Below are 24,814 nucleotides of genomic sequence, written 5' to 3' on the forward strand. Positions count from 1 at the left end.
TTTATTGTAAACCGTGCATGGTAGCCTAGCATATTCATTCAACATCCAAAATTCCAAACTCAAAACTGTTGATAAATTACTACAAGATTAATAAAGTTGGACTTCACATACATGTCCAAAATAAGTTCAATAAACTAACTAAATACATTAAGAAAGTCTAGGAATAAGGGGAGGTGCTCTTCGTCATTCCGAAGATGCCCATACCATAGCTTTAATATTCTCCAAAACAACCACCATGAATACAAAAAAAAAAAAAAAGAAAGTTCCTTAACCCCAACATGAAAACATATCCATTTGTTAAGTTCCAATCATAAATCTAATTTTTACATCACTTGTACAGAAGCTGAAATGTCACCAGCGGGACCATCATCACCAATGTCACTGGCAGGACATCACTGCCTTATTTTTAAGAATTTCACCCAGCTCTTCAATGAGCATAGGAACAGATTTTTCATTCGACGAAGATCGGGATGGACTATTCTGCAGCTTCTCCTTGTAGTAGGCCAATTCAGTTTCCAAGAGCTTGATTTTCAAAGAGAGGTATTCACAATTTGGGCACATCCCCGAAGAAGTATCTCTCATGGCACCTCCCTGACAAATAAAGTAAAAGTCAATTGCAATTCTTAGTAACATAACGTTGAATCACAATCAAAAGGATAATTTAACTTACACTAGAAAGAGGCCCTTCATCATCGCCTTTGAAAGCAGTAATGGCAGATTCCAAATCATAATACCCTTTAAATGTAGCATTTTTGAATCCCATCACTTGTTTACTACAGTCATTCCAAGATGAGTAAATTCCAGGCCGTCTACCATTCCAAACCACATAGTGTGAAAATCTTTGTCCACCTAGAAGTTAATTCAAGAAATGCTCAATAATTTCACGGCTAATGAAACTAACGTAGTATGAAAATTGACTCAACAAATTTGAATAAAACTTACCCTTTCCAGACGTATAATCGGAGAGTTTGCAGGGAGAAACGTTTGACTCCATTGTAATTTCCTAATAAGTGTAACAAATATCTAGAGATTAGCAGCCTAAAATCAATCGGTCCTAAATAGCTGATATGTTTAGCCTTTGATAGGCCCATATTCTTCATTGGAACAGTACAAGCGAATTCATGGCATTGTCTTAAACACAAAATAACACAGCTACAGCTATCTTAAATTTGGAGTTTGACATCTAGGTTATGGGACACTGACACACTTGGTTTAAGGATTTGATTCAATTTTAGCATGTCAATCAAGCAAAATGGGCACTCATCCCTATTCATGTTTGACATAGTTAGATTTAGATCCTTGAGACGGCCCACGGAAGCAATAGTGAGATTGTGTAAAGCGATAAGCAAGAGTGTTTTAAATTACAAGCTAGTGATTGGTTACATGTTTATTAATTATTAGAGTGACGCGATTGCGATCTCATGCCACACGATTGTGATCTCATGCCACAACTACGCCCCCGTTTAAGAATCTAATCATTTACCATGTTAATCAAGCAAAATGGGCACTCATCCCCATTCATGTTTGACATAGTTAGATTTAGATCCTTGAGACGGCCCACGCAAGCGACAGTGAGATTTTTTATTTTCAGCAATAAGCAAAGTATATAACTAATCTGCTTGACTTCTTTGTCTTATAATTTTCAAAAGCAAAACTTTCAATAAAAAAAAAGGAAGAAATCCAATTGAACCTCCTATAACATTGATTTAAGCAAAAGCAAAGCAAAGAAAGCAAGTGAAACAAAAGGAACAAAACCAAAACCAATGTAAAACAAAAACAAAATAAAACAGGAATAATTCAAAAGAAATCAAAACAAATCAAGAGAATCGAACCACAAGGCAAGCAAATTAGGCACATAATTCCCAAAATCATCAAATAAGGTTGTGGCACAATGCCATCAACCATCCAGTGTCCTCAGGTCGGGAACCTCTTGCCCCTAACAAAGCAAACATCCTCAAACTATCGTCTCAATCCTATATCTAATCCTAAAAAACTAAGCAAACCAAGAAATAAAAGGGGAGTTGGAAAGAACTCACCGAGGCAAGCCTAGAAGGAATCAATGTTACCACACGAGTGCAAGCTAGCAACACTACCAACCTGCCCATCACCACAGAAGCTTGCATAATCTTGTAGCATTAAGTTTAATAATGAAATTAAATATAGATCAGATCATCTAAATAAGTTTAATGAAATTAAATATATACAATCCTCCGATCTAATTACATCAACTACACTGCTAACATAATCTTGTAGCATTTGGAATCTATGAATCGGTGATAACTTAATTAGAATTTGATAAAAATAATAATAATAAATTTATCTATTAGTTGAAATTGAACTAATAAAAGAGAGAAAGAATGTCACCTTAGGATTTGAAGTTTTCCCAAAAAAGAAGCAAAACGAACTACAACAAAAACTAAGGCATGGTAAGTAAGGCAATAGTAGCATGCATAGTGCACACAACACTTACCTTGGTTACTCTTTTGTAGGGCAAGCATTATGACTATATAGGTCATTAGTACTATGTGAGGCGTGAAATACTTATGACTTTTCATAACCATGAATGGCAATTGGTATGGAATCCTCTCAGGGTGTTGATTGCATCATAACAAATACATGAAAGTCATCCAGAAACAAGAACCAATAATCAAACACCAAGTCAGCATCACAAATACATGAAATTGGGGAGAGAAAATTGCAATGAATCAAACAAATTACTAGGAGAACAACAATACAACAGCAAAATTGAAACACAAGAACATTGCAAAAAAAGGTGAAACAAAAAAAAATTGTTACATGTATTCACAAAATTCGAACCCCAAAAAACACAAAGTCTCCCAAAAATCGAACCCGAAAACATGAATTTCGTACAAAATGCAAGAACAAAAAAAGTAAAAAAAAAAACAAAAATTATAACTTACCTTAACAAAGAGAGATGAAATTCAAATAAGTATCCAAACCCTAAACAACAAAACAACAAAAAATCAGTGCAAAACAAAGAGAGATGCGAAAGAGGGGGGGTGGCAGGGATACGAACCTTCCAGCAGCGACGACGGAGCGACGGTGGTCGAAGTGCCAGGATAACAAGCAGCAGACGGGTGTGAATTCGTGAAATGATAATAAGAGAAGAGAGTGAGAGCCGCAGAGGGGTGTGAAGTAGAAGGTTTGGCAGATGAGGTGATGGAGAATGGGAGAAGAGAGTGAGAGCCGCCGTAGAGATGAGAAGAGGTGGTGGAGTGGTGGTTGCGGACTTGCAGAGGGATAAGCAAAAGGGATGCAGAGGGATAAGCAATAAAATTAACAAATTTTTAAAGGTGATCATGGGCCGGGCCGGGTTTGGGCCGGGATCAATGCATAAAATAAAGCCCATAGAGCGGGCCGGGCTTAGTTCGGGCTCAAATTTCTTGGCCAAAGCCCGAAAAATTAGTGCGGGCTTTTCGGGCTTTTTTCGGGCCGGGTCTAAAAAATTAACTAAAAAGGCTAATTTTTAGTGTCCAAAGCCCACAATAAAAAATAAAAAAATCGGGTCGGGCCGGGCTGGGCCCGAATTCGGGCCTAATTTTCATGCCCAAAGCCCGCAAAAAATCGGGCCAGGCTGCTTTTGATCAGCTCTACAAATTTTAAGCAAGTTACAATAAGGGGGTTATAATTAGTGATTTTTTTTCTAGTGATATAATACTTCTTAAACTAGAAAGCAAAACCATTGTCCAATTATAATTACGAATATTTACAATGCTTAGTAAAAGATCATATTCAAAGTAATCAAAACTAATACAATTAAGCCATAAAATTGCGAACAAAATCGAATAAATTCATCGATATAGTTCATTAATCTATCAATCAATCAATATATATACTATAAGAGAAGCACCTAAAACCTCATCATGCCACGTGTCGCTCTCTCATTAAATATTTTCCCGCCCTTTTTCCTTAATCTAAAAAAAGCAATTTTTTATTCTATCTTAATTATATTTTCTACCTTAATAAACATTGATATATAATACAACATATATCTTTAGAAATATTATGTGACTTAATTCCTATAAATAATACTTGTACCTTAATTCTTTAATTATAAGTAATTTAGTTTTGATCATATATTAATTTTCTATGTATTCTTATGATCAAAATTTACTTTCCGTTATACATTTATTGCCTATATATACATATTCTCATAATAAAAATTCAGCTACTTTTTTGGGGGAAATAAGTATCATTATTGATTTATTATTTTGACATGCATAACATGAGTTTTTATATAATTATTCGAAGGATCTCCATGTTATCAATTTTTTAAGGATTCTAATAATTAGAAAATTAATAAACAATGTACTTTTTAATTTTATTTTCCCCTAACAGTTGTGATAAAACAAGTTTTAGCTTAATGTAGTTATTTTGTATATTTCAATTTTGAGTGTATTATAATTTTTTTATTTGTATGTATGACTATAATTTTCAGAGAAAATAAATTTCTAAAATTGAATCTATATTATTGCTATATGTTTAATTAGAACAATTCTATAACATATGTAATTGATCTGTATATAAAAATATATTAAAAGAGAAGAATTTAAAATAAAAACTATTATAACCTAAAACTTCATGTTTTAGGTTTTTTAGGCCGTGAATTTTTCTTTTAATAAGAGATATATATTTAAAAAAAACACTCATAACATAAAAAAAGTAATTTTATTCTCTTGTATCAAAACTATCCTTTGAAATGTAATAACTAGCTAACGTTTGATAACAATCCTTTAAAAGTAATCATTGCATGCAGGTTAATGTTTTTAATGGAGGATTGGTAAAGAAGAAAATAAAAAAATTGGACCCTTAAGAAAGTAGGTGAATTATAAGAATTTATTTGCTCTATGATAATTATATGTTAAAATTCACAAAAAAAAAAAAAATTCCTAAAAGAATAGGGTGAATGGTGGAAAACTACTAGAAAAGTAAGATAGGGTAGGTAGTAGATACGAATTTTTTAATTTCCACTTTTTACAAAAAGATGTAATTTTCGGTGTTATTTAAAACAAATTAGTCTATACAATGACGGGTATAAATTAAACAAACTTCTAATGACTTTGTTCATTTATTTTTAAACAATAATTAGTTAAAATTATATTGTAGTGTTTATGATAAACACTAAAATATGATTCAATAAACTATTTAAGTAAAATTTAAAAAACTTGTGAGAAAAAATCTTTTAAATAATTATTGTTATTTTTTAGTGTGCATAAAGGGACCTAAACAAAAAAAAAACTTTGTGAAATGAAATTTTCCATCGTTTTTCGTTTTTTGCGAGAAGTAAATTTTGTGTCGGAAAAAAATGGAAAAGTTCCATTTCGCAAAACTATTTTTTTAGGTCCTTTTCTGTAAAAAAAAAAAAAATAAAAGCTCTTTTCTCACAAAGAAATAAATAAATTAAAAGGTCTTTTCATTTTGAAAATTTTTCTTTAATATTATAATATTTTGTATTTTGTGGCAAAATATGAATGTAATACATCATTTATATTATTCTATTTGCTAATTTATGTTGCACAAATTTCATGATTCAACTCCTCTTCCACAACCCGTTATAATTTTCTAAGGATTTAATTTAAGTTTTTTTTTTAAAAAAATAAAGTTCACTATTTTATGTATATTTTTAATATTTCATGCAAAATAAATTTCACTATAACTTTTTAAGCCATGCATTTTTCATGTTTAGACATGGGTTACTGAAAATTTATTATATATGTAGTGTATATATGAATTAACGGGTGTTTAGTGTAATGGTTACTTAGTGTTCTGTGAGGGGAGTTAATCAAGATTTTGTATAAAGATTACTATTGTTTTGTATTGGTTTTTTTTTATTAAAAAAAATATATTAATATAGGTTGTTATTTATAAACATAAAATGTAGAGTATAAAGATGTGATGCTAAAGTCACTATATTAGGAAATGAATTGTGCAAATCTTTACATTACTATTTCCAAAGTTAATATTAAGATTTTCAAGCCGTGCATCGCACGGGTGCTATGCTAGTTAAGCTACTATATAGAATCAACCTAATAATATTTACAGTAATCAAAACTAATAAAATTTAACCAATTGTTATAAAAGCGTCGAATTATACGACCTAATTCAAATCAAACCCGAATTCGTGTAAAAATAAATAAAAGTAATTAAAAAAAAATATGATAAGCTATTTGGGAAGAGAAAGAGGAAAAGGAGAAGTAACAGAGAAATGGCATCACTTTCCTTCTTACCGAGGAGAAATGAAACCCTAATTCCTGCAAATTTGACCTTTGAAGCTTGGCATCACTTTCCTCCCTAACGAGGAGATGTCAGCCTACTTACTCTACTCCCCTCCTCGATTCAACAAAGCAATGAATTGCTATTTCAACTACCAATTTTGATGTGACTAAGGGGGTTTACAAATCTCACCCTACTTACTCTACTCCCCTCACAAAATACAATATGCTTGAGGAAAATAAAGTGGCAGAGGTTGTGTGTAAAAGCAAAATAATTGGGAATAAGAGGGAGAGAGCAGATAAAGAGAAGAGTGAGGTTCCTCTTTTAGAGGTAGAACAATTTGGTGAAAACCTGCTAGAGGAAGACAGATCCGGGAAAATAATGTCGGTGAGTTGTTCTATTAATTGCTATTTTCATATACATATTTTATCCAGAATTTTTTTCATGATTCAGATTATTTGATTTATCAAGAACCCATGTTATTAAATTTGGAAAATTTGTGAATTGAATTTTTCATGTTTGTTCTTCTTGCTTGTAATTGCCAGAATCTTTTGCTGAAACTGTCTAGTCCTGCTAGCTTGATGAAAGAACTTTGTATTATCATCACCCTCTTTGAGCCACTTAACTTTACATCTAGTTGAAAGGCTTAATTTTGGGATTACATTGATGAATATATGTTTGTTCTATTTCCACAATTTTAGCTTCTGTTACTACTTTGTTTGTTTGTTTTTATTTTTTCTTCCTTTAAAAAATGAAAAATAAGTTGTGGTTTGAAACTTGAAAGTTGAAAGTGGGTTTTTTTTTTTTTTTTTTTTTTTTTTTATTTGAGGTTGTGAAAGACAATTGCCATTTCTCTTTACATGATTAATTGAGAAAAAATCAAATAAATCCTTTAACCTCAAAATATCATAAAAGATAGTGGAAATTGGCGTCTCATTCTGAGTAGGATATGTCAACTTACCCGACACTCAGCTGGCCTCTGCCATTTGTTGTGAATGTTATGAAAGTGGGGTTTGGTTGTGAATGTTATGAAATCTTATAATTGTTGATATTTATTTCCTAAATTATTTTGTTTGATATGGTGAAGGAAAATGGACGAGATGATAGGATCTTAGAATTGCTGATTCAAATTAGATGGTCTGAAGATGATCATCTCAATGAAGTCGAAATTAGATTTGACAGTAGGGACATTTGGGTCGAACTGGTGAGAATTCTGAATGAGGAAGGCTATGGCCCGGTCCTAGATCATCAGGTCTATTTCAGGGCCAAGCATATGAGAACAGTATATAGAAATAGGGTAAGTTCTTGCTGCAAGTTCTTGCTTTTACTTCAAATTTTTTCTCCCTAAAAGTTGCAATCTGTAGCATTTCCCAATTTTTCTTTTTCAACTTGTGTAATGTGTTGTTTATAAAATATTGATTGATACGAAGTACATTAACTAATTGAAGTTGTTTAAGCCTTCTTTTTTCTCCCTTTGAAATGCGAGCTCAAATGCATAAGACCGAGCCATAATGATACCTAGTAGTTAAAGATAATTAGCAACATGTAAATATCACTCTATATTTCAAAACTCCAGTAGTGAAACACATCACAAAACATTTGCTATCATATAACAACATTATATCACATCAAATTCTTTCTACTGAATTTGCATATTGGTCAGCTGTGTATTTTGTGTGTTAGCGTGTCCTTTGTTTTTGTTAGGATGAGTCTGGATGTAAGTGAGCTTATTGTATGGTTGGAAAAGCACCTCTTTCTGTTATGGAGTGTGTTGCTTTTGATTTGGCTTAATAAAATTGCTACTTTCCCGTCAAAATATAATGTTAGCAGTAATGACAGTGATCGATTGTCTTCTTTTCTTGGAATTTGTTTTGCAGGCAACCACAGTACTAGACAATGTCAATAGAGCATTTGGAGCCTGCAGTCAGTGTGGGCTTATTGCGCAATTCCCCAGTGTATACTTGAATCCTCAAAGGACTGGGTGCAGTTTGCCGCGCTCTGCCTCCACTTCTCGGCGCTCTCCCTCCCCTTCTCAGCGCTCTGCATCCCATTCACAGCCCTCTGCGTCCAATTCTCAGCTAATGCAATCCAATAACTCCGACGTTGCCGAAAGGATAAACGCCTTAATCAACAGTGGTGATATTTCCCTTCATGAGGGGTTGAGAGCTGGCAAGTGGCTGGAGAAGCACTCCCTCATTGGAGCTCCTCTTTTCACAAGATTGACGCATGAAAATCTCATCAAAGTCGTGAAGGAGAAACTTTACCTTGATCCACAAAATATTGCCCTTGAAACAGGTATGTTAAATTTTCGGGTATGATTTGCTGTAATTTCATCAAAAAATTTTTGGGTCAACAAGAACTATGCAACTAATTAACATCTCTAACACTGACTTTCCTAGGAATAACAGATTGAATTCTATGAACAAGCTCAAATTTAATCTGGTTTACAACCTGATTTGGATCAATAAGAGTTCCTTGCCACACCTTAATATTCCTCATATGCGAAACATGGTAGACAGCAGCACTCATAACAGCATAGTACACTCTCTTCTGAAACTTAGACCAATCACTCCTGCAATTAATCCATCTAAACATTCTGAGGTAGCAGCTAGGGCAACCAGAGATCTTAAGCCAACCCTTAAGCCCCTGCAACAATGACAGGGCGGGAGCAAATGTTCTTTGCATACCAAACTTAATCAGTCTTGCTTTTGTAGCTAACCTGCCATGAAACAGCAACCATGCAGTGCACCTATGCCTTGGAACAGAGAGCCTATTCCAAACCCAACTGGACCATTGAGCCTTAGCCTGTACCATAGTAACTGCTTGATAAATCTTTGCTGTTTATGAGCCTTAATATTTATTTTTTTTCCCAAAAAACTGAATATCTACAATTGTTTTGCCTGTACTTATGGTTTTCCTTCCTCTATGGCACTGTGCTACACCTCCAAATGTGATAGACCATAGCTGCTAGTATTGTTGCTGCCAACCTTTTGATGTTACGTGGATTCAAACTTAATAGTCTTGAATATTATGTTAATTAAATGAATTTTTGAATTTTTATTGTATTAGTGATTAGGGAATTGTTGATCTTTTCAGGTGATGAGTGATTTGGGGCCTGTTCATGGAGTGATTTGGGGCCTGTTCATGGAGAGGATGAGATTATGTAATGGAGACTTATATTATGATGTTATTTGCTGCCAATTTAATATTGTTTTAATTGAATTCTAGATTATGATGCTGACAAGGGTTGTTCTGCCCTTTGCTTGAATGTAAAACTTAATACTTCTGTTATGCTGATAAGGGCTGTTCTGCCCTTTCCTTAGGTTCAATATAACCAAGTACTTTAAATTTTCACAATTGATAAATACACTAGTAAATTAGTTTTGGTAATTCATGGGAAATTTTTTTAACAAAAGATTCTAGCTAAAAAAAATATGTGGGAATCAGGAAATAAAGTAAATTTTGATCACGTTTTTGAGACACTAAATATATGATATGGGTGTGGATATATTTCAAAGTTTTTAATGTTCGTTTTTTTTATATGACCATTTTATTTTAAATTAGGTATTTGATCCAATTCAGAAAATGATGATTTCAATGTTTCTTTTTTCCCCTCTAATTTTTTATATGGGTATAATTAATAGTAATGCACATGAATTGATACGGAGTATACAATTACTATATTAGTAGTAGTACTTGATAAGTAGTTGGGTGAATTAATTTCTTGAGGATTTTTTTTAGATCTTTAATTTTTTGGTACTACAATAATCTAAGTTGAACAAAAATACATAACCACTAATAATAATGGTGGACTAATAATACATAACCACTAAAAATACATGTCTAACTAGTCTACAATTACTAATAATAAGGGTATTACTAAATACCGTCCGTATTTACTAGATACCGCCCATATTTTACCTTATTTTCCAATACTACCCTTACCCGAAAACGTCCAGGGAAGGAGGTCGCCGGCGCATCTGAGCGAAGTGAGGTTGCATCGAAGGTAATTTCAGATCTCCTTTGAATTTTGATTTTTTTTTTTGCAATTTTTCCTTTTTTTTTTGTTGTCAATTGGAGATGAATTTTGTGAGGAATGTGTTGATATATGTCAATTGGAGATGAAATTTAGCATTTTTTATGTTTGAATGTTTTAGGAATTTGGGGTGAAATTTACCTAGAATTTTCAGTTTTTTGTTTATGATTTTCTTATTTTTTCAGTTTTTTTATTATTATTTTCTGAAATTTTTCTGGAATTTTCAGTTTTTTTAATTTTCTGAATTTTTTTTGATTTTTTTTTTGGGAATTTGATGAACTAATGTTAAATTTAGGGGAATTTTTTCAATTTTGTTGTGTTTAATTTGATGAACATTTGCAGAGAAGGTAATTTAGATCTAATTAGAATTTTGATTTTTTTTTTTGCAATTTTTTGCAATTTTTTCTGATTTTTTTTTGGGAATTTGATGAACTAATGTTAAATTTAGGGGAATATTTTAATAATTATTATTTAGTATTAATTAGTTTATGTTAATAATTTGATTTTTTAAAATTATAAAATGGTGTAATTACGAATTAATATGAATTGGTGTAATTGTTATAGATTGGCTTAATTATTGTTAACTGGTAATTAATTGGAATTTTAAACTATAAGGTAGCGTAATAATTTTTAATTAGAAATTATACACAAAAATATTCGAATTTTTTTTTATAATAAATTGGTGTAATTACTTTTAATTAAAAATTATTAGTAATTATAATAAATTGGTGTAATTGTTGTTAATTAGAAAATATTGACGATTACGATAATTATTATTCATTGGTTAAGGATACTTGGGACACTTGTTGGCATCCGACGACGTACACCGAGAGAGCGTCCACCTAGTTGGGGCGGTCATGCATAGCATTTTTTTTTTTTGTATTATTCTTTTTTGTATTTTTTTTTGGTGCAAATTCTTTTTTGTATTTGTATATAATGGCATATTTTGATTTTACTTCCTACACTCCATATCTTGTATTTGTATGTAATCGCATTACTCCTTTTCGTCATATTCTGATTAGATCATGAATTTTCTTTTAATGAGTTTCATCCACGGTTACAACATTAAATATATTCATATATTGAACTAACTCAAGTTACAACATTAAATATATGCACAAATTGAACTTATTACAAATTCTTAATGCAAATTTTCAGCAAGTCTCATCCACTGTGCTACTCTCCCTTATTACAGCGTAGGTAGGTTACCATGCGATACACCGATGTATAATTGATTTTGGAAATAACAATTTCAAAACCAATCCCATGAGCTATCGGTTTCGCCCAATCACGTGCCTCGTGATGACGGGAAAACTTCTGATCGGTGGAAAAACTTTCACTATAGTCCATGCCATCTCCGTCGTTATTGTCCTAAATAATTTCATTAAATACGCTAATTAGTTATTAAATTTAAAAGCATAAAACGATGCATATGAACGTTCCCTTATCGCGATGCCCCCATGGCAGCAACAAACCCTAAATACGTTACACCCATGGAAGCAACTTGCTTGAATCACGTTAACAACCATGGAAGAACGTGTTCAAAACACGTTACAACCATTGGTGCAACGTGTTAGGAACACGTTAGCACCATAGGAGCAACGTGTTAGGAACACGTTAGCACCATAGGAGCAACGTGTTCAGAACACGTTACCACCATTGGTGCAATATAAATCATTCATGTAAATTGGTAACGAGAAAAAACTACCTTTGGAGCCATTGGGTTGGCTGATAATGACAATTTAGACGGAGAAACCACGGTTGAAATTGTAGATGCATCGTCACAATAAGATCCAAAAGGTGCTGAAATAATTAATAGTAGCATACTTGAACGATTTTCCAACCACATTGTTTGCCTTTGGTAGCCGCTGAAGAAATTAGAGTCAAAATTAATTTTATTTTTCATGCTCAAATTTATATTTTTCATGCTCAAATTTATAATTGAGCATATACGCTACATTTGATGACACATTTTTCATGCTTTCGAATCAATTGTGACCTCTCAACCTAAAATGACACATTTGATGCAGCACATGCTCAATTAAACTATTCGCATTTGATACAACGTATAACCGACCCATCTATAGTATGAAACTATAATTGTTTTGATGTTGCCCACGGGGCGCCTTGCGCCCCGGGGGAAACTAGTTATTTACAAATAGATTATTATTAGCCGTTTTTTATTATTATTTAATTTCTTATTAGTGGAGGGGTATATATTGCAAGATGAGAGGGGGTCTATATAATAATTTGCCCTCATGTGTGGGACAGTGGGAGTATGGGAGGGGACTTGGGTTTTGAATTCGGCCCAGCACGACCCAACCCAACGAGTGGCCAGCTGACTCATGTGTGCTTTTGTGTTTTGTTTCAATTTTTTTTAGGAAATTTTGCCAATAACACCCAACAACTTGGCCACTTTTGTGAGAAACACCCATAAACTTTTTTTTTTATATTTAACATCCCTAAGGGCTCATTCGGTAACCATTTGTTTTTAGTTTTCTGTTTTTTTTTTAAAACTAAAAACAAAAACCAGGAAACCATAAAAAGTGGTTTTCACTTTTTAGTTGTCGGTTTTCATTTTCAGTATGTTTCTAATAAGTTTTATTAATTTTTATAGAATTATAGGATATATATCATATGACTTTAAAAAACAAAAAACAAAAAACTGGAAAACCACAGTGTTACCGAACGGGCCCTAAGTTGTCTAGTTTTTGTGAAGCACAACTTTTTAACATCAGCCGACGCCAATTTAACAGTAGGCCCCATGAATTAAATGATTTACTAAATTATCCCTCGTTAAAATTACAACCCTCATCTCTTTCGATCTTCTCTCTATTCTCTGTAATTCAATTCCCCAACCAATTCTTTGCCATTACTTTAATTTTTACACCATTTATACGAGTATTAAAAAAAATGAAAAAGGAAGAAAAATTGTCTTCATCATTGTAGTTGCTTCTGCTTCCAGCCGGACTGCTACAACTGTCGACGCCTCCTACGCCGCCGCCGCCACCGTGACTACCACCGTCATTCTAGTCTTGAATCAATTTTCAGAAATTTGAGGTTGGATTTTTTTAATTAAAGCAATTTTCAATTCTTAAATCAACATTCAAAAATTCTGGTTTTGGATTTTTGCAATTTTCTGGAAATTTGAGCTTACAAAGCCAGTCCTCCTCGATTCAACGGGGCAATTGACTGTGGGGGTTTACAATTCTCACCCTACTTACTCTACTCCCCTCACAAAATACAATATGCTTGAGGAAAATAAAGTGGCAGAGGTTACTTCAGTGTGTAAAAGCAAAATAATTGGGAATAAGAGGGAGAGAGCAGAGAGAGAGAAGAGTGAGGTTCCTCTTTTAGAGGTAGAACAATTTGGCGAAAACCTGCTAGAGGAAGACATATCCGGGAAAATAATGTCGGTGAGTTGTTCTATTAATTGCTATTTTCATATACATATTTTATCCAGAATATTTTTCATGATTCAGATTATTTGATTTATCAAGAACCCATGTTATTAAATTTGGAAAATTTGTGAATTGAATTTTTCATGTTTGTTCTTCTTTCTTGTAATTGCCAGAATCTTTTGCTGAAACTGTCTTTACCTACCCCTACTGATCAAACCCTAATACCCTAATAAATAACTTTTCTACCTCTCTCTATATTTAATACCATAATTGATCAAACCCCTACTAATCTTACCCGTACAGTAAGGGTAAGATTAGTAGGGGTTTGATCAGTAGGGGTAAGGGTAGTAGGGGTTAGGGTTTAGATCAGTAAGGGTGATCAGTAGGGGTAAGATTAGTAGGGTTTGATCAGTAGGGGTAGGTAAGGATATTAGTAGGGGTTTGATCAGTAGGGGTAAGATTAGTAGGGAGATTAGTAGGGGTAAACCCTAGTAGGGGTTAGGGTAGTAGGGATAAGATGGGGGTTTGATCAGTAGGGGTAAGATTAGTAGGGGTTAGGGTAGTAGGGGTAAGATCAGTAGGGGTAAAGATATCAGTAGGGGTTTGATCAGTAGGGGTAAGGATTAGGGGTTAGGGTAGTAGGGGTAAGATCAACAGGGGTAAGGATATCAGTAGGGGTTTGATTAGTAGGGGTAAGATTAGTAGGGGTTAGGGTAGTAGGGGTAAGATCAATAGGGGTAAGGATATCAAACCCCCATCTTACCCCTACTACCCTAACCCCTACTAGGGTTTACCTCTACTAATCTTATCCCTACTGATCAAACCCCTACTATCCTAACCCCTACTAGGGTTTACCCCTACTGATCTTACCCCTACTGATCAAACCCCTACTAATATCCTTACCTACCCCTACTGATCTTACCCCTACTGATCTAAACCCTAACCCCTACTAAGTGTAGTAGGGGTTAGAGTAGTAGGGGTAATAGGGGTTCGATCAGTAGCAACTGAGTGTACCCTACGCCAACTGAGTGTACCCCACGCCAACTGTGTGTAGTCAACGTCAACTGAGTGTTTACTACGCCAACTGAGTGTACCCTACGCTAACCGAGTGTATCCTACGCCAACTGAGTGTTCACTACGCCAATTGAGTGTACCCTACGCTAACCGAGTGTACCCTACGCCAACTGAGGTTACACACAATAGGCATAGGGTACACTCAGCTGGCGTAGGGCATGACCAGGATGAAGCTTGGGTGAAACTAAGTGGAGGTCCGAACCGACAGATGTTGAAGAATCAGCGGATGAGTTGTGGTTATGGGTGAAATGCCAGTGGAACCCAGAGCTAGCTGGAAGCCTCGGCGCGAGCCGTGCTGGACGAAGCGAAAGCGAAAATGTCGGCTTGAGTAACGCAAACATTGGTGAGAATCCAATGCCCTGAAAACCTAAGGTGAGTCAGGGCCTAAGATCAGGCCGAAAGGCGTAGTCGATCGACAAGCCCCGGTGAACGGCGGCCGTAAGACAAGACAGACCGATCTCTATTCTCATTGCACGAAATTACTGAAACTGCGAAAGCGAGTCTTCATAGGCCAATTGTCACTGCTCAGTGATAAAGGAGGTAGGGGTGCAGAGACAGCCAGGAGGTTTGCCTTGAAGCAGCCACCCTTGAAAGAGTGCGTAATAGCTAGATGAACGACATGTCGTTCACCTAGAGGGCGGGATGTAAAAAAGCATCGGTAGGAGAGCGTTCCGTGTTAGATGGAAGCATCGGCGCGAGCCGTGCTGGACGAAGCGGAAGTAGGGGTACAGATTAGTACGGGTTAGGGGTAAGGGTAGTAGGGGTACAGATTAGTAGGGGTTAGAGTAGTAGGGTTAAGGATATTAGTAGGGGTTTGATTAGTAGGGGTAAGTGTAGTAGGGGTTAGAGTAGTAGGGGTAAGGATATTAGTAGGAGTAAGATTAGTAAGGGTAGTAATGAACAGTAGGGGTAAGATTAGTAGGGGTTTGATCAGTAGGGGTTAGGGTAGTAGGAGTAGGGGTAAGATTAGTAGGGGTTTGATCACTGCTTATGGACCCCGAACCTGGGTGATCTATCCATGACAAGGATGAAGCTTGGGTGAAACTATGTCGTTCACCTAGAGGGCGGGATGTAAAAAAGCATCGGTAGGGGAGCGTTCCGTGTTAGATGGAAGCACGGCGCGAGCCGTGCTGGACGAAGCGGAAGCGAGAATGTCGGCTTGAGTAACGCAAACATTGGTGAGAATCCAATGCCCCGAAAACCTAAGGGTTCCTCCGTAAGGTTTGTCCACGGAGGGTGAGTCAGGGCCTAAGATCAGGCCGAAAGGCGTAGTCGATGGACAAGCCCCGGTGATCGGCGGTCGTAACTACACAACGATCGGATTAAATCCCTTGATGTTTCCCATAGGCTTTTCTTTGAATGACCGCATTGCGTGAATGAGAAACGTAAGAAGTGCGGCTCCCCAAGCATAACCATTCACCTTCGCCAAATCTTCTACAAATTGAATATACGCGCATTTGCAATTGTGACCGTCTTTTGACGGAATGATGACACAATGAACGATCTTCAATAAGATCGCAATCCGCCTTTTTTCTCTCCCCAATTGTTCATCATTTGCAATTAAGTCCGGGTGAGGTAGTGTAACACCGTGAACTGTGTCAGCTATATTGAGTTTGTTGGCGACCTCGTCCCCAAAAACTCGACAAAACGTACTGGAGTCCCGGCTATCACTAGGGAACACTGGCTCGCCATATATAGGCAAACCAGTCAAGCATAGGACATCCTCCAAAGTAGGGTTGAGGAGGATACATACGCATCTATTCGAGCATCGATTAATTCATAGTGGCTCATCGCCACTTCAATCAAAGTGCTAAATGAATTTAAGTCTTTCTCAGGAATTCCTTCGGCCACTTTTAGTAGCCGAAGAATGTACCCTACGCCACCTGAGTTCACCCTACGCTAACTGAGTGTACCATACGCCAACTGAGTGTACCCTACGCCAACTGAGTGTAACCAACGCCAATTGAGTGTAACCTACGCCAACTGATTGTACCCTACGCCAGCTGAGTGTACCCTACGCCAACTGTGTTTAACCTACGCCTACTACCCTTACCCCTAACCCCTACTAATCAGTTGGCGTAGGTACACTCAGTTAGCAAAGGGGTTTAGATCAGTAGGGGTAGTGGTTTAAGATCAAACCCCTACTAATCTTACCCCTACTACCCTAACCCCTACTACACTTACTGATCAAACCCCTACTAATCTTACCCTTACTCCTACTACCCTAACCCCTACTGATCAAACCCCTACTAATCTTACCCCTACTGATCATTACTATTACCCTTACTAATATTACCCCTACTAATATCCTTACCCTACTACTCTAACCCCTACTACACTTACCCCTACTGATCAAAGTCCTAATAATATCCTTACCCCTAGTAATATGTACCCCTACTACCCTTACCCCTAACCCCTACTAATCTGTACCCCTACTTCCGCTTCGTCCAGCACGGCTCGCGCCGATGCTTCCATCTAACACGGAACGCTCCCCTATCGATGATTTTTTACATCCCGCCCTCTAGGTGAACACATGTCGTTCATCTAGCTATTATGCACTCTTTCAAGGGTGGCTGCTTCTAGGCAAACCTCCTGGCTGTCTCTGCACCCCTACCTCCTTTATCACTGAGCGGTCATTTAGGGGCCTTAGCTGGTGATCCGGGCTGTTTCCCTCTCGATGATGAAGCTTATCCCCCATCGTCTCACTGGCCGACCTTGACCCGTGTTATTTGGAGGTCATATCTAGTATTCAGAGTTTGCCTCGATTTAGTATCGCTCTCGCGGCCAGCACCAAAACAGTGATTTACCCCTAGATGTCCAGTCAACTGCTGTGCCTCAACGCATTTCGGGGAGAACCAGCTAGCTCTGGGTTCGAGAGGCATTTCATGGTACTTCTCGATCGGGAGTATATTTTTTACTATATTTAATGTTGTAAAATCGACGCATGTCTTATTTTATTGAAGTAACAAATTGAAGTAATGCCCAAACCCCACGAATTCACGAAAATATAGGTTAGTAGGGGTATGATCAGTACCCCTTATCCCTACTGATCATTACTATTACCCCTACTAATATACCCCTACTACTCTAACCCCTACTACACTTACCCCTACTGATTTGTACCCCTACTAATCTTACCCCTACTAGAGTTTACCCCTACTAATCTTACCCCTACTGATCAAACCCCTACTAATATCCTACCCCTACTAGTAAGGATATTCGTAGGGGTAAGATCAGTAGGGGTAAGTAAGGGTTATTACCCCTACTAATCTTTACTTTACTGTTCAATAAACCTTATCTTCTATTTTCTTTAAATGGGGCAAACGTATTTTCTTCAAATGGGGGAAAAAAACAAATAAAACCAATTAGGAAAAATCAAATGCCCCAAACAAAGAAGAGTCAATTGAAATAAATACAAGCTATTCTATGAAATTCAAGACTTAGAGAGCTGCATCTTATAAGTTACTAGCTATCTTTGAGGATCTAATTACTGCCTAGGAAAGAAACATTAGGTTCCTTAAGCTAGAAACTGATGAAAGTGCAATTAGGTACATGAGCATATATGGATCATCAACTTGGAGGAATCATAAGGGACGTTGCTGATTTACAACAGAGGGATTGAAATGTTGGTGATGCTCCCCACACAACCCCTTCCACCCCACACAACCTGACAGCAGAGTATTTCAAGGAGTTTGCTGCTACGTTGGTGATGCTCAATGAAGAAATAATGAAGAATAACTCTCTGCCAGCAACTTCAAAGTCCCCTTTGGACTACACTCTAACTACTAATTTATGTTTTCAACTTAAGTTTAAAAACCCCCCAATTGAATTGCAAACGAACCGTTAATTTTAAAAACCCCCAATTTGATTGCATACGAACCCTAAAAATCAAAACCCCCAATTTTCTCTCAAAAAAAAAAAAAAAAACCCAATTTAATTGCAAGTTTACGTTATTCATTGTGCACAATTATATATATTGCAAGATTCATTGTGCACAATTATAAACCCTAGAAAACCCAAAAATTCAAAATTCATATAATAATTATTGTACAAGCAGAATCCACTTTCAAAATAATGCAAAAGAAATTCAACCATAAAATCAATTAATCAAACAAGAAATTTAAAAGGGAAGCAATTCAACGAAATTGAACAAATTGCACATACCTGATTGCGTCCTCTGTTTCAACAATTCAATGAAAATTTTCTGAAAAATTAGGGGTGTTTGAAATCGATTTCCAGGAGCAGAGTGAGAGTGAAAAGCGTAGAAGAAAATCGGGGTCAAAATACTTCGTACTACGGATAAGCCTAGAAGTTAAAAAGTCATTAACATTGGTATTCATATACTATTATACATAACATATATTTTATACTTATATTATAACAAAAACATTAAGGTTAACTAGATAATACCCGAGCAAATGCTCGGTTTTAATTAATGTTAGGAAATATTTTTTTCTATGGTTACTATATTAGTATAAAAGTACTGATATACGCTACCGAATAGAAGTATTGATATGTTGGGATGGATAATCCGGGCTTAGGAAAGTTCTTTTGTAGTTACTATGTTAGTTCTAGATTCGTATCGTAATATTCGTAATTTTTGCCACTTTAAGTTGTAACATGATACTTGCAACAAATATTTTTTACTATATTAATTTAGTGAAAAATTACTCATGCATGTGTAAAAAAAAAAAAAATAACTTCTGTTTTAATTTGTAGTGATCCCAATTAATTATTCATTTTTCACTCTATCACTCTTTAAATCAATTTTTGCCTACGGGTCCATAGCGCATACTTATGTAGCAAGTATTGCGATACAGAGGTAGTATAAAAGATTAGTAGAGATATAAAAAATAATAATTATAATAAAATACACCCCATTTTTTATATCTGCTCATTTTTTAGATTTATCAAGTTCTTAAAAATTGAAGAACTTAATAAATCTGTTTTGTTTTTTCCCCTCAAATCTTGAAGTAGGTGAATAATTTTGCTGAGGTTAGTAGCACATTTCATTGGCTGACGATTTGGCTGAAGAACACCAGTACTCATGTTGATGACGAATTATAACTAACAATAACAGTTAGACTCAAATTAGAAATAAGGCTTCTAAAAACATAGTAAATAAAGGCTTCTAAAAACATAGCAAATAACAAGAACGTCAAGTAAAACCAAGTATCCCTTTGATGCTCTAACTGCCAATCAATTACATTTACTAGTAAGCCAGCATATTTACTTTACTGTTAAGTAAACCTTATCTTCTATTTTCTTTAAATGGGGCAAACGTATTTTCTTCAAATGGGAAAAAAAAACAAATAAAACCAATTAGGAAAAATCAAATGCCCCAAACAAAGAAGAGTCAATTGAAATAAATATAAGCTATTCTATGAAATTCAAGACTTAGAGAGCTGCATCTTATAAGTTACTAGCTATCTTTGAGGATCTAATTATTGCCCAGGAAAGAAACATTAGGTTCCTTCAGCTAGAAACTGATGAAAGTGCAATTAGGTACATGAGCATATATGGATCATCAACTTGGAGGAATCATAAGGGACGTTGCTGATTTACAACAGAGGGATTGAAATGTTGGTGATGCTCCCCACACAACTCCCTCCACCCCACACAACCTGACAGCAGAGTATTTCAAGGAGTTTGCTGCTACGTTGGTGATGCTCAATGAAGAAATAATGAAGAATAACTCTCTGCCAGCAGCTTCAAAGTCCCCTTTGGACTACACTCTAACTACTAATTTATGTTTTCAGCTTAAGTTTAAAAACCCCCCAATTGAATTGCAAACGAACCGTTAATTTAAAAAAACCCCCAATTTGATTGCATACGAACCCTAAAAATCAAAACCCCCAATTTTCTCTCAAAAAAAAAAAAAAAACCCAATTTAATTGCAAGCTTACGCTATTCATTGTGCACAATTATATATATTGCAAGATTCATTGTGCACAATTATATATAATGCAAGATTCATTGTGCACAATGAAATGTGCTACTAAACTCAGCAAAATTATTCACCTACTTCAAGATTTGAGGGTAAAAAACAAAACAGATTTATTAAGTTCTTCAATTTTTAAGAACTTGATAAATCTAAAAAAAGACCGAGAGGCTAGTGGGCCTCTAGTACTCCAGCTCTGTACAGTGTTTGATGGGAAAAAATTTGTCTTCAACCCATCTGCGACACTGCAAATATGCAGCCATGATGTGGCTGCAGCCCTTAGTATTGCAGATTCCGGGATTGTGATCGATCCCTCTATGTTGGAAGACTGTTCTCTTTTGCCTACTTACGTCCCCCCTTTTGTAAAAAGTCGATATGGGGATGCCCTGTTGACCTCTGATCTTAGGAAGAGTATGGTTGATATGGAGATTAAAACAAAGGAGGATGAAGTGATCTTTCAAAAACGATTCACCTTGTTTATCGTCGACCAATATCTTTGCCCTAGGACCTTGTACCAAGCAGTTGATTCAAAATGGTTTACATTAGTTGATGATTTAGAGAGGGTTAATTCTTTGAATTGGCCTGAAATTGTACTTGGTCATATAAAAAAAGGTTTGATGGAGTCCAAAGCTACTTTGGCTGAACCGGGAAAACAGCGTGTTTTCAATGGCTGTTCACCTGTGTTGGACGTTATCGTTTTTGAAAGAATTCCGTGCATTCAGCCTGCGATACGAAGTGATTACAGTCTTCTACTCGAGAAGTACCATTCTAAAAGGGCTTATAATCTCTGAGCCCTAACTGCTGATCAAGTATGAAGTTGAATATTTTGAATATTTTGTATTAGTTGACTACTTAAAAGGCACTAACTGTTTGTCTTCTTTTTCAGATATTACCCTGCCACATATGCGAACCTGTGCCTCTGAATCAAATAGGTCCTGCTCCCTTGTTGATGCCACCTCCGGTGGTGGAAAATGAAGTTCCTCAACCTCAACCTCAACCTCCAATGTTGGACCCTTTGGTCTCCTCTTTTGAGGGCATGAACCTCGATAAGTCGGAAGAGCAGCAGCCGGAAGAGCCGCATCCGGAAGAGCAGCTGCTGCGGAGGTCAGGCAGATATAGAGTACCAACTCAGAAGGCTGTGGAGGCAGCGGCAACAGCGGCAGCGTGCCGAGGCAGGGGCCGAGGCAGGGGCCAAGGGGAGCTTGCTGACATTTCATAGCTATCTTACTCATGTTAAGGAGAACTTCTATTATTATTATTAGGTGCTTATTATGATTTATGGCTATAAATGATAATAGGTTTGGAGTAAAGAATACATATTTTGTTCTAAATATTACTGTAAATATAGGTTGGTTACCATATCATTTTAGTACATGCATGCATGTTGGTTACTTACTAACATATATAAATTTTTTAGTACATGCATGCATATTGATAATTTAATGTTAGAAGATCATTATTTAACTAAATCCCTTGATAATAGCTATTACGCACTACTATAAATATTTTTAACTAAATAATGATATTAAAGTACATGTTAAAATATGCATGCATTAAATTATCAGCTATTATTGATAATTTAATAGCTGATATTAAATCAAAGTACTTTAACAACCTCTAAATCAATTATTAAAGTACTTGATCAAAACTTTTACAGATTAGTAGGGGTTAAATACTATAATTTTTTGTTTTAAAACTTTTAGAGGTTGTTAAAGTACTTTGAAGATCAAATGTTGTTAATTATTTTTAGATGATTATTAATTAATACTGTACTAGTACTGTACTATAATACTAATTTTACAGTACTAGTACAGTATTATAGATAAACCTCTAAAATTACTTTAGTAATTATTTATTAATTACTAAATTAGTACTGTACTTTAATTATTAGAGGTTAAACTAAATTACTGTACTTTAGAGGTTTATCTATAATAATAATTAGTAACTTTTGCTTAACTATTAATTTTAGTAAAACTATTATAGATAAGTTTATCTTTGTCCACCTATTATAATCACTAATAATTTTACAGTATTAATAATAGCTATTAATTTTAGTAAAACTATTATAGATAAGTTTATCTTTGTCCACCTAGAATCTATAATACAAGAAATAATCACAGTATTGTTTACTAATTAGTATTATAGTACAGTATTAGTACACTATTATAGATAATTATTATAGATAAGTATTATAGATAAGTTTATCTTTGTCCACCTAGAAGTTAATTCAAGAAATGCTCAATAATTTCACGGCTAATGAAACTGACGTAGTATGAAAATTGACTCAACAAATTTGAATAAAACTTACCCTTTCCAGATGTATAATCGGAGAGTTTGCAGGGAGAAATGTTTGACTCCATTGTAATTTCCTAACAAGTGTAACAAATATCTAGAGATTAGCAGCCTAAAATCAATCGGTCCTAAATAGCTGATATGTTTAGCCTTTGATAGGCCCATATTCTTCATTGGAACAGTACAAGCGAATTCATGGCAGTACAAGCGAATTCATGGCATTGTCTTAAACACAAAATAACACAGCTACAGCTATCTTAAATTTGGAGTTTGACATCTAGGTTATGGGACACTGACACACTTGGTTTAAGGATTTGATTCAATTTTAGCATGTCAATCAAGCAAAATGGACAACAAAAACTAAGGCATGGTAAGTAAGGCAATAGTAGCATGCATAGTGCACACAACACTTACCTTGGTTACTCTTTTGTAGGGCAAGCATTATGACTATATAGGTCATTAGTACTATGTGAGGCGTGAAATACTTATGACTTTTCATAACCATGAATGGCAATTGGTATGGAATCCTCTCAGGGTGTTGATTGCATCATAACAAATACATGAAAGTCATCCAGAAACAAGAACCAATAATCAAACACCAAGTCAGCATCACAAATACATGAAATTGGGGAGAGAAAATTGCAATGAATCAAACAAATTACTAGGAGAACAACAATACAACAGCAAAATTGAAACACAAGAACATTGCAAAAAAAGGTGAAACAAAAAAAAATTGTTACATGTATTCACAAAATTCGAACCCCAAAAAACACAAAGTCTCCCAAAAATCGAACCCGAAAACATGAATTTTGTACAAAATGCAAGAACTAAAAAAGTAAAAAAAAAAAACAAAAATTATAACTTACCTTAACAAAGAGAGATGAAATTCAAATAAGTATCCAAACCCTAAACAACAAAACAACAAAAAATCAGTGCAAAATAAAGAGAGATGCGAAAGAGGGGGGGGTGGCAGGGATACGAACCTTCCAGCAGCGACGACGGAGCGACGGTGGTCAAAGTGCCAGGATAACAAGCAGCAGAGGGGTGTGAATTCGTGAAATGATAATAAGAGAAGAGAGTGAGAGCCGCAGAGGGGTGTGAAGTAGAAGGTTTGGCAGATGAGGTGATGGAGAATGGGAGAAGAGAGTGAGAGCCGCCGTAGAGATGAGAAGAAGTGGTGGAGTGGTGGTTGCGGACTTGCAGAGGGATAAGCAAAAGGGATGCGGAGGGATAAGCAATAAAATTAACAAATTTTTAAAGGTGATCATGGGCCGGGCCGGGCCGGGTTTGGGCCGGGATCAATGCATAAAATAAAGCCCATAGAGCGGTCCGGGCTTAGTTCGGGCTCAAATTTCTTGGCCAAAGCCCGAAAAATTAGTGCGGGCTTTTCGGGCTTTTTTCGGGCCGGGTCTAAAAAATTAACTAAAAAGCCTAATTTTTAGTGTCCAAAGCCCACAATAAAAAATAAAAAAATCGGGTCGGGCCGGGCTGGGCTCGAATTCGGGCCTAATTTTCATGCCCAAAGCCCGCAAAAAATCGGGCCAGGCTGCTTTTGATCAGCTCTACAAATTTTAAGCAAGTTACAATAAGGGGGTTATAATTAGTGATTTTTTTTACTAGTGATATAATACTTCTTAAACTAGAAAGCAAAACCATTGTCCAATTATAATTACGAATATTTACAATGCTTAGTAAAAGATCATATTCACAGTAATCAAAACTAATACAATTGAGCCATAAAATTGCGAACAAAATCGAATAAATTCATCGATATAGTTCATTAATCTATCAATCAATCAATATATATACTATAAGAGAAGCACCTAAAACCTCATC

General features: G+C 35.5%; 1 protein-coding gene across 2 annotated transcripts; it reads right to left on the minus strand.

Annotated features, from left to right (window-relative positions):
- LOC145558411 (uncharacterized) lies at window positions 1-24,814 on the minus strand. Of its 2 annotated transcripts, XM_081619643.1 has the most exons (9): window positions 23,962-24,814; window positions 23,845-23,884; window positions 22,995-23,055; window positions 18,910-19,050; window positions 2,922-2,961; window positions 2,037-2,097; window positions 943-1,003; window positions 671-849; window positions 1-591 (listed from the first exon to the last, which is right to left on the minus strand). In XM_081619643.1, the coding sequence occupies exons 3-9, from the start codon at window positions 23,044-23,046 to the stop codon at window positions 379-381; spliced, it is 747 nt and encodes a 248-aa protein (XP_081475769.1). In that variant the 5' UTR covers window positions 23,047-23,055; window positions 23,845-23,884; window positions 23,962-24,814; the 3' UTR covers window positions 1-378. The 2 variants fall into 2 exon arrangements, with proteins under 2 accessions (XP_081475769.1, XP_081475770.1); XM_081619644.1 differs by lacking the exons at window positions 2,922-2,961; window positions 18,910-19,050; window positions 22,995-23,055; window positions 23,845-23,884; window positions 23,962-24,814 and adding an exon at window positions 2,365-2,899.

This window comes from Chenopodium album, chromosome 9, assembly GCF_948465745.1.
Source record: "Chenopodium album chromosome 9, dcCheAlbu1.1, whole genome shotgun sequence".
Lineage (NCBI taxonomy): Eukaryota > Viridiplantae > Streptophyta > Magnoliopsida > Caryophyllales > Amaranthaceae > Chenopodium > Chenopodium album.